The following is an 11,513-nucleotide window of genomic DNA, read 5'->3' on the forward strand; positions in this document are numbered from 1 at the left end:
TAATGTCTCTGCTTTTTAATATACTATCTAGGTTGGTCATAACTTTCCTTCCAAGGAGTAAGCGTCTTTTAATTTCCTGGCTGCAATCAGCATCCGCAGTGATTCTGGAGCCCCCCAAAAAAGTCTTGCACTGTTTCCACTGTTTCCCCATCTATTTCCCATGAAGTGATGGGACTAGATGCCATGATCTTTGTTTTCTGAATGTTGAGCTTCAAGCCAACCTTTTCACTCTCCTCTTTCACTTTCATCAAGAGGCTTTTGAGTTCCTCTTCACTTTCTGCCATAAGGGTGGTGTCATCTGCATATCTGAGGTTATTGATATTTCACCCGGCAATCTTGATTCCAGCTTGTGCTTCTTCCAGCCCAGGGTTCCTCATGATGTACTCAGCATATAAGTTAAATAAGCAGGGTGACAATATACAACCTTGACGTGTTCCTTTTCCTATTCGGAACCAGTCTGTTGTTCCATGAACAGTTCTGACTGTTGCTTCCTGACCTGCATACAGGTTTGTCAAGAGGCAGGTCAGGTGGTCTGGTATTCCCATCTCTTTAAGAATTTTCCACAGTTTATTGTGATCCACACAGCCAAAGGCTTTGGCATAGTCAATGAAGCAGGAATAGATGTTTTTCTGGAACTCTCTTGCTTTCTCCATGATCCAGCGGATGTTGGCAATTTGATCTCTGGTGCCTCTGCCTTTTCTAAAACCTGCTTGAACATCTGGGAGTTCACGGTTCACATATTGCTGAAGCCTGGCTGGAGAATTTTGAGCATGACTTTACTAGCATGTGAGATGAGTGCAATTGTGCGGTAGTTTGAGCATTCTTTGGCATTGCCTTTCTTTGGGATTGGAATGAAGACTGACCTTTTCCAGTCCTGTGGCCACTGCTGACTTTTCCAAATTTGCTGGCATATTGAGTGCAGCACTTTCACAGCATCATCTTTCAGGATTTGAAATAGCTCAACTGGAATTCCATCAACTCCACTAGCTTTGTTCGTAGTGATGCTTTCTAAGGCCCATTTGACCTCACATTCCAAGATGTCTGGCTCTAGGTCAGTGATCACGTTATCGTGACTATCTTGGTCATGAAGATCTTTTTTGTACAGTTCTTCTGTGTATTCTTGCCACCTCTTCTTAATATCTTCTGTTCTGTTAGGTCCATACCATTTCTGTCCTTTATAGAGCCCATCTTTGAATGAAATGTTCCCTTGGAATCTCTAATTTTTTTTGAAGAGATCTCTTGTTTTTCCTATTCTGTTGTTTTCCTCTATTTCTTTGCATTGATTGCTGAGGAAGGCTTTCTTATCTCTCCTTGCTATTCTTTGGAACTCTGCATCAGATGCTATATCTTTCCTTTTCTCCTTTGCTTTTCATTTCTCTTCTTTTCACAGATATTTGTAAGGCCTCCTCAGACAACCATTTTGCTTTTTTGCATTTCTTTTCCATGGGGATGGTCTTGGTCCCTGTCTCCTGTACAATGTCACGAACCTCCGTCCAGAGTTCATCAGGCACTCTATCTATCAGATCTAGTCCCTTAAAGCTATTTCTCACTTCCACTGTATAATCATAAGGTATTTGATTTAGGTCATACCTGAATGGTCTAGTGGTTTTCCCTACTTTCTTCAATTTAAGTCTGAATTTGGCAATAAGGAGTTCATGATCTGAGCCACAGTCAGCTCCTGGTCTTGTTTTTGCTAACTGTATACAGCTTCTCCATTATGGCTGCAAAGAATATAATCAATCTGATTTCAGTGTTGACCATCTGGTGATGTCCATGTGTAGAGTCTTCTCTTGTGTTGTTGGAAGAGGGTGTTTGCTATGACCAGTGCATTCTCTTGGCAAAACTCTATTAGCCTTTGCCCTGCTTCATTCCATGCTCCAAGGCCAAATTTGCCTGTTACTCCAGGTGTTTCTTGACTTCCTACTTTTGCATTCCAGTCCCCTAAAATGAAAAGGACATCTTTTTTAGGTTTTAGTTCTAAAAGGTCTTGTATGTCTTCATAGAACCGTTCAACTTCGGCTTTTTCAGCTTTACTGGTAGGGGCATAGGCTTGGATTACTGTAATATTGAATGGTTTGCCTTGGAAACGAACAGAAATCATTCTGTCATTTTTAAGATTACATCCAAGTACTACATTTCTGACTCTTTTGTTGTCCATGATGTCTACTCCATTTCTTCTAAGGGATTCCTGCCCACAGTAGTAGATATAATGGTCATCTGAGTTAAAGTCACCCATTCCAGTCCATTTTAGTTCACTGATTCCTAGAATGTCCACGTTCACTCTTGCCATCTCCTGTTTGACCACTTCCAATTTGCCTTGATTCATGGACCTAACATTCCAGGTTCCTATGCAATATTGCTCTTTACAGCATCGGACCTTTCTTCTATCAACAGTCACATCCACAACTGGTTATTGGTTTTGCTTTTGCTCCATCCCTTCATTTCTTGTGGAGTTATTTCTCCACTGATCTCCAGTAGCATACTGGGCACCTACCGATCTGGGGAATTCCTCATTCAGTATCCTATCATTTTGCCTTTTGATACTGTTCATGGGGTTCTCAAGGCAAGTATACTGAAGTGGTTTGTCATTCCCTTCTCCAGTGGACCACATTTGGCTGTGGTGCATGTGATCAGATAGACTAGTTTTCTGTGATTATGATTTCAGTGTGTCTGCCCTCTGATGCCCCCTCGCAATACCTACCGTCTTATTTGGGTTTCTCTTACCTTGGGCGTGGGATATCTCTTCACAGCTGCTCCAGCAAAGTGTAGCCACTGCACCTTACCTTGGACAAGGGGTATCTCTTCAAGGCCACCCCTCCTGACCTTGAACGTGGAGTAGCTCCTCTCGGCCCTCCTGCACCCATGCAGCCACCGCCTATTGGACGTCAAATAGCTCCTCTCAGCCCTCGTGCACCCACGCAGCCACCGCCTATTGGACGTGGGGTAGCTCCTCTCGGCTGCGCTTCTGTGCATGGTTGGTTGTGCCAGAGCCAGCGTCTCTCGCGTCTGCGCCACCGGCCTTGGATAAATACAAATCACAAACATTTTTCTTGATTGTTTTGTTTGCTGACTATTGCAGTCTAACCATAAGACAAACTTTGCCCATCATGTTCCTTATTCAGTGATATTTCTCAGCTCCTCAATGCTTTTTCAGTTTAAAGCCTTACCAAGCTACTTCCTCTGCTGAAAATAGTCCTTCCTTATCTTATCCACTAGTAAGCTCTTATTCACTCTTTACTTCACTTGCCTAAAAAGGCTGTCATTTTAAAAATGTACTGCATCTTTATCTCCTTTCCAAAAATGTTTTTTGTCTCTTATCATCAAATTCTTCAGCAGAGAGTCAGCAGTTACTATGAATGAAAGTGTTATGAAGTTAGTGACATATCACAAAGGAATCAAACAGACTTGATATTCTACTACTATATAATACAAAGTTATATAAAGAAAAAAATCATAATATTTCAAAAAGAATTTTATGAAATAAATGAAATTTTTGAGAAGCTTTGGGTCCTTTAATTAATATAAAATAAAATATCGATTAAAAACAAAATGTTTTTAATGAGGCGCTAAACATTTACTTGCAACTCACAACAATGCTTCTCTCTGAAGACTCTGTAACACCATTTAAACTAGACTACCAATAACTTCAGATATGCAGATGACACCACCCATATGGCAGAAAGTGAAGAGGAGCTCAAAAGCCTCTTGATGAAAGTGAAAGAGGAGAGTGAAAAGTTTGGCTTGAAGCTCAACATTCAGAAAACTAAGATCATGGCATCTGGTCCCATCACTTCATGGGAAATAGATGGGGAAACAGTGGAAACAGTGTCAGACTTTATTTTTGGGGGCTCCAAAATCACTGCAGATGCTGATTGCAGCCATGAAATTAAAAGACGCTTACTCCTTGGAAGGAAAGTTATGACCAACCTAGATAGCATATTCAAAAGCAGAGACATTACTTTGCCAACCAAGGTCCGTCTAGTCAAGGCTATGGTTTTTCCCGTGGTCATGTATGGATGTGAGAGTTGGACTGTGAAGAAAGTTGATCACCGAAGAGTTGATGCTTTTGAACTGTGGTGTTGGAGAAGACTCTTGAGAGTCCCTTGGACTGCAAGGAGGTCCAACCAGTCCATTCTGAAGGAGATCAATCCTGGGTGTTCATTGGAAGGACTGATGCTAAAGCTGAAACTCCAATACTTTGGCCACTTCATGTGATGAGTTGACTCACTGGAAAAGACTCTGATGCTGGGAGGGATTGGGGGCTGGAGGAGAAGGGGACGACAGAGAATGAGATGGCTGGATGGCATCACCGACTCGATGGACATGAGTTTGAGTGAACTCCGGGAGTTGGTGATGGACAGGGAGGCCTGGCGTGCTGTGATTCATGGGGTCGCAGAGTCGGACACGACTGAACGGCTGAACTGAACTGAACTGAAAATATCAGGATTAGTCAGAAGGTTTTCAAGAAGGAGAAACTGTCATCAAGCAGAAAACATTTTTGTTATATCATCCCTAGTACAGAGTTTAAACTGAGTTGTTTGTTGTGTAATCATCAGTTCCAGACTTAAAGAAAAAAAAAAAAAACCTTGTATATGACTAAGACTAAGGAATGTAGAGGAGAAAGAAACATTTACTCTTTCCTCCTCCTTGAGAATTCCAGACCCCTCCTTCCTCGGGGACCCCTGGACTTCTTATTAACCTGTCTAGGAACTGACTCTCTCAATAATTGCATGGAAATAATGCTTCTATCGGAGAAGGCAATGGCACCCCACTCCAGTACTCTTGCCTGGAAAATCCCATAGGCGGAGGAGCCTAGTAGGCTGCAGTCCATGGGGTCGCGAAGAGTCGAACGCGGCTGAGGACTTCACTTTCACTTTTCACTTTCATGCATTGGAGAAGGAAATGGCAACCCACTCCAGTGTTCTTGCCTGGAGAATTCCAGGGACGGGGGAGCCTGCTGGGCTGCCATCTATGGGGTCACACAGAGTCGGACACGACTGAAATGACTTAGCAGCAGCAGCAGCAATGCCTCTATACATCCACTGTGCTGAGGTGGAGAACTTTATTTTCACTTTTCTAAGATTTTATTTTATCGTATGAATCAGGGTCTGTAAGTCTTCAAGGCTGAAGATCTATGTGATCAGAAGTAGTTATTTCCATATGGTTTCCCTAAGAGACCTTTGTTCTTGGTCACTATTGTGCTTAGTATTAATTGCCCAATTAGGAAGATAGAGTCCCTAAGGTTCCATTCTAGGCTTAATATCAATTTCTGCTACAGTAACACATTTTAGTTTGTTCTGGCTCCAGAAATAAGTACTTCCACCCCTTTTTGTCTTGGATTTAGAGATTCATATTTGGAACCTTGTGGTTTGGAAAGATAATGCATAGGCATCACTTTCCTGGCTTATTAAACTAGTTAGAAGAGTGAAGGACAAAATTTTCAGAGGTGAGGAAATAATGAGAACCACATACTTTCTTTTGATTATTTACATAAAAATTATCTACATAGAGACAACATTATAATTTTATTCAATTGCTCATGTAATTTTTCCTCAAACTGTGTGTGTGGGTGCATGTGCTCAGTCATTCTTTCGTGTTTGACTCTTTGCAAGCCTATGAACTTGTTCCTCTGTCCACCCAGTTCCTCTGTCCACCAAATTCTCCAGGCAAGAATACTGAAGTGGGGAGCCATGCCCTCCTCCAGGGGATCTTCCCAACCCAGGGATCAAACCTGAGTCTCCTGTATGGGCAGGCAGACTCTTTACCTGGGATAGAGCCACCTGGGAAGCCACATGGGAAGCCCCTTCCTCAAACTACCCTGGCCAACAATCCTCCAAGCATTCATATCCGCCTTCTATAAAGTGTTTTTATTTCTGAACATTGTACTAAATTTATTCTTACTCTTTTAGAAGGGAGTTCAATTTGAATTAAACTATATTTCTACCACTCCCTCAACTTTGAATAATGTACATTCAGGAAGGTAAATACAGAAACAGAAAACAAAGAAAGCATGCTTTCTCTACATTTGAAAGAATTCTCATTCTTAGCTTTCTTAAATTCTTTCCAATTATACAGTTTGTTAATGTATTGAAGATATAAACTCTTTCTTATAAAGTCGTAACCTTTGATACATACATGGATGTTTGTTTACATTATATTTGTACATGTATATTTGTATGTATATGTTCTTCCTCCCTTTAGTCTCGGAATCGTTCTCTTTTTTCAAAAATGGTAGAGAACTTAAGAGACTCCATTCATATTTAAATATACTCATTTTAAAATGTGGGATGCAGTAAATTGTAATGCTCATGTGTTCTACTTTCCCAGGAACAAGTACATGAATGGAACTGGGTTAAGGAGTGAGTTAAATATATTTAGGTATGATAATTGCATCAGAAAAAAACACTTGGAGATCATATATACATATATCTTAAATATATTTCAGAGCATTACATTTTTAAAAACAGGTCTTCTAATATTGTTGCTGACATTGAAATTTCTTGACTAAATAATAGGAGGAGTTGGTACAGCAATTGAATAATGTAGGTCCTTTGTAATAGACATTTAGTTTTCAAGTTAACATTATTATATGTATTATGTTGCTTTTTGTTTAAATATATATCTTAAACACACATTTTTGCTAGTTGGGGAAAAAGTGGTTTAGTAGAATTAATAAAGGTGTTATTTTATTCAAAACATATTTGTTTGGCTTTAACTATGCTTGAAAAAAGACCTGTGTGCTAAGGATAATACAAAAGATATTTAAGATAAAATCTTAACCCATTATCTAGAGGTTAGTTTCCATTTCATAACACTTGGCATGCTTATTGAAAAAGGTTCTTATGCAAATTGACACAATATTACACAGCAATTCAGGATTTCAGAAGACAAGTGTATTGTACAGTGAAGATGCGAGCACACCTTAGACTATGCTGATCTAGAGACAAATATTAACATATTAGGAGAATTTGTTAAGGATGAAAGAAATACATTCATCATTCAAAGGAGAAGAAAAACAGCAAGAAGTTTCAATAAATTAGAACTTTATTTTATTTTTAAAAATTTATTTATTTTAATTGAAGGCTAATTACTTTACATTATTGTATTGGTTTTGCCATATATTGACATGAATCTGCCCCAGGTGTACATGTGTTCCCCATCTTGAACCCCCCTCCCACCTCCCTCCCCATCCCATCCCTCTGGTTCATCCCAGTAGACCAGCCCCGAGCATCCTGTATCATGCATTGAACCTGGACTGGCGATTCGTTTCACATACTTTATGTGAATAGAGACAGACTTTTCAGAACAAATTATAAATGATGGGAGATAACTCTGAAAGCAGAAAGGGAAACTGAGATTGCACAGAGCCTTAAATTCAATTTTACATTTTAAGAAATAAAAGTCGTTTAAGATCCCATTGTTGTTTGATTCTGACAATCATATAAAGGAAGGTAATGAAGAGTACAAACCAAAAAAAAAGAGACCACCTAGATTGTGTTACCATCTAGGATGATATGAATTAGAAAGTCTTTTTAGAAAATGAAATGATATAAGAACAGATTGGTTAAAATGCATGACTGCAATAATCGCATTCAAACTTAATTTTGGATAGTTATGTAATGGTGACTACAACTGATAGAAAATTTCAAACTGAAAAAATTTCTGTTAGGAAAGGTACTGATGGTTTCCAATTATGGTATCCTGGGTATGTTCAAGTGGATGACTTAGGAAGAAAATGTGTGACAAAGAATCAAAAGTAGAAGTGAATCATGCTTGATATTCTTATCCATTCAATTTTTTAAAATCATAAACAGAGATATGTATATCTAGCACTTTCTCTACAGAAGATTTTTTTCGCTTTCATGCTTCTCTGTAGATGACACCTGATTTTTAAAGAAATAAACCTGTGGCCCATTATTGACACTTCCTTCTCACTTTCTGCATCCAGAGTCTCTAAGTTTGTCTAAACTTATTCTGTAGAGCCTGTCAAAAAATATAAATCTTCCCTCTACCACGAAGCCATCTGTTTCCTGAAGTACTGCAACAGCCTCCTAACCAGTTCCCTTGTCTCATTCACTACTGGCCAATCCATTCATGCATTTCTCAAAGTCATGCTAATGATAATGTGAAATATCTAATCATCATATAGTTTTAGTTGTTTAATAGATACCATCTATATCATAGTTTTCTTTCAACATTTTTTTAATGAAAAAATTATAGAACAGTCTAGTTTAATGATATTAGAGTCTTCAGAGAGAAACATTGTTGTAAGTTGCAAGTAAATGTTCAGTTCAGTTCAGTTCAGTCGCTCAGTCGTGTCCAACTCTTTGCGACCCCATGAATCACAGCACGCCAGGCCTCCCTGTCCATCACCAACTCCCAGAGTTCACTCAAACTCATGTCCATTGAGTTGGCGATGCCATCCAGCCATCTCATTCTCTGTCGTCCCCGTCTCCTCCCACCCCCAATCCCTCCTAGCATCAGACTCTTTTCCAGTGAGTCAACTCGTTGCATGAGGTGGCCAAAGTATTGGAGTTTCAGCTTTAGCATCAGTCCTTCCAATGAACACCCAGGATTGATCTCCTTCAGAATGGACTGATTGGACCTCCTTGCAGTCCAAGGGACTCTCAAGAGTCTTCTCCAGCACCACAGTTCAAAAGCATCAATTCTTCGGCACTCAGCTTTCTTCACAGTCCAACTCTCACATCCATACATGACCACGGGAAAAACCATAGCCTTGACTAGACGGACCTTGGTTGGCAAAGTAATGTCTCTGCTTTTGAATATGCTATCTAGGTTGGTCATAACTTTCCTTCCAAGGAGTAAGCGTCTTTTAATTTCCTGGCTGCAATCAGCATCTGCAGAGTTTAGTGCCTTATTAAAAACATTTTGTCTTTAATTAGATATTTTTATATTTATTAAAGGACCCAAAGCTTCTCAAAAATCTCACTTATTTCATTAAAACTATGTTTTGAGGAGTCTGAATTTTTCTTTATATAACTTTACAGTATATAGCAGCAGAGGAACAAGTCTGTTTGATTCCTTAGTGATATCACTAACTTCACAGCATTTTCATTACATTGTTACTGCTGATTGGTTGCTGAAGGATTTGAGAATAAGAGACAAAAATAGTTTTGAAAGGTAAAAAAGAAGTAGTACATTTAAAAAATGACAGCCTTTCTTGGCAAGTAGAGAAGTAAAAAGTGAATAAGAACTAACTCGTAAATAAGATAAGGAGGGACTATTTTCAGCAAAGAAAGTAGTTTGGTAAGATTAAAACTGAAAAACCATCAAGGAGCTGAGAAATATCCGAGGAATGCTGCTGAATAAGGAAAATGATGGGCAAAGTGTCTTATGGTTAGAGTGCAAGAGTAAGCAGAAAAAGGAATCAGAAGACATGTTTAAGACTTGGATTTATCCAAAGAGTCTGAAAGATTAGCCTTTGAGGGATTTATAAACAGGTCAAGGGGTAATGAATGTCAGGAGGGAGCCAATAATTGACACATTGTGTGGGAGAAAAAGAAAAGAAAGTGTAGTCGCTCAGTCCTGTCCGACTCTCTGGGACCTCTTGGACTGTAGCCCACCAGGGGCCTTTGTCCATCTCGAGGCAAGAATACTGGAGTGGGTTGCCATTCCCTTCTCTAGGGGATTTTCCTGATCCAGGGATTGAACACGGGTCTCCCTCATTGCAGGCAGATTCCTTACCATCTGAGCCACCAGGGAAGCCTCTGTTTGGGAGGACTAAGCAGCAATTAATGATTAATTACTTCTTATATGGTCCACATTATGTCATCATGTGTTTAACGGTTTTCTGTAAGCTCTTGCACACTTTTAATTTCCTGCTAGAGACAAACGGTTCTCTCTCCTCTCCCAAATGGCACACCCCTCTTATCTCACCTTCAGGAACAGTTTCTCCCTACTGTATTTCTGATCTTAACTCTTTCTCACTATCTGACTTCTGTATTTTCACATGTGCCTCTCTCCTTTTCAAGAGCAGGGTGATGACGACGATTAATGAGAGTTTGGCAGGGGATTTCATACTGGTGGGCTTCTCCGACCGCCCACAGCTTGAGAAGATCCTCTTTGCGGTTGTGTTAATCTCCTATCTCCTGACACTGGTAGGCAACACAGCAATCATCTTGATCTCTTATCTGGATCCCATGCTCCACACACCCATGTATTATTTTCTCACCCATCTCTCCTTTGTTGACCTCTGCCTTACCACCAGCATCGCTCCCCAACTGCTATGGAACCTCCGTGGTCCATACAAGACAATCAGTCCTACAGGCTGTGCCATTCAACTCTACGTATCTCTGGCACTGGGATCCACTGAATGTGTTCTCCTAGCTGTCATGGCGTTTGATCGCTATGCTGCTGTTTGTCGACCACTCCATTATGCCACAGTTATGCACTCACGACTTTGCCAGTCTCTGGTAGGAATGGCATGGTTGAGCGGAGTGGGCAACTCCCTAATTCAGGGCACCATCACCCTTCGGTTGCCCCGTTGTGGGAACCACAGGATTTACCACTTCATCTGTGAAGTGCCTGCCATAGTCAAGTTGGCCTGTGTAAACATTCATGCCAATGAAGTCCAGCTCTTCATGGCTTCCTTGGTGCTTCTCGTCCTCCCTCTGACACTTATCTTGATCTCATATGGATGCATTGCTCAAGCAGTAATGAGGATCAGGTCAGCTCAAGCCTGGCGAAAAGCCCTTGGCACTTGTGGGTCCCACCTCTTGGTAGTAACTCTCTTCTATGGAACCATCACAGCCATCTATATCCAACCCAACAGCTCTTATGCCCACAGTCAAGGAAAGTTCATAACCCTTTTGTATACCATTGTAACGCCTACTGTTAACCCTCTCATTTACACTCTGAGAAACAAAGATGTAAAGGGAGCTTTGAAGAGGCTGGTACAGAAAGATAGAGCACAGCAGAGTGAGAAACTCTGATGAGGTAAAAGTATAGATGTGGCCTGAGTAAGGCTGAGGTGCTGAAGGAAAGATATACCAGAAGGCATTGTCCGGAGACAGCTTCACATATATGCTGCAAAAGCAAAGTCGCAAGACTTTCTAGAGAATCCATAAGCCTGAAATTGCTTTCTTTCATTTCCTTATTTAAAGTACTCGAGGATAAACTGTCTAAACAGACATCTTTGTTATCTGTCAGCCAATAAATCACAAGCATGACTTACCATTTCCAGAATCTATTTTCTTCTCTCTCTGCCCTTTCTCTTAGGTGAGTCTTGACTTTGCCTTGTTAAATGAAATCAGTCTATAGGTTGGTTTCTTTGTATAAATAAATAGTGTGATACTCACGAGCTAGGTGTTTTTAAACCTAGTAGTTTTACTACTACTAAAAAGTAGCAGTAACTACCCTTTAGCAGCTTATTTCTGGTGGCCTGCCCCAATAGGCCCATTGCATCCCACCCTTGGACCTGTAGAAGCATGTAGCTTGACAATCCACCTTAACTGCATTGAATTCCTTGACTCTGCAGTTCTCTGTCCCTTAGC

At 40.4% G+C, this 11,513-nt stretch overlaps 1 protein-coding gene across 1 annotated transcript; it reads left to right on the forward strand.

Moving 5' to 3' along the window:
- The first annotated feature begins 10,001 nt into the window (after positions 1-10,001).
- On the forward strand, positions 10,002-10,952 carry LOC129543244 (olfactory receptor 2G3-like). The gene has a single exon (XM_055406295.2). It carries the CDS (start codon positions 10,002-10,004, stop codon positions 10,950-10,952), a length of 951 nt encoding a protein of 316 aa, XP_055262270.2.
- The last annotated feature ends 561 nt before the right edge of the window (positions 10,953-11,513 follow it).

The sequence above is a fragment of the Moschus berezovskii genome, chromosome 23 (genome assembly GCF_049115385.1).
Source record: "Moschus berezovskii isolate FMDL1 chromosome 23, NW_MosBer_1.0, whole genome shotgun sequence".
NCBI classification, from domain to species: domain Eukaryota; kingdom Metazoa; phylum Chordata; class Mammalia; order Artiodactyla; family Moschidae; genus Moschus; species Moschus berezovskii.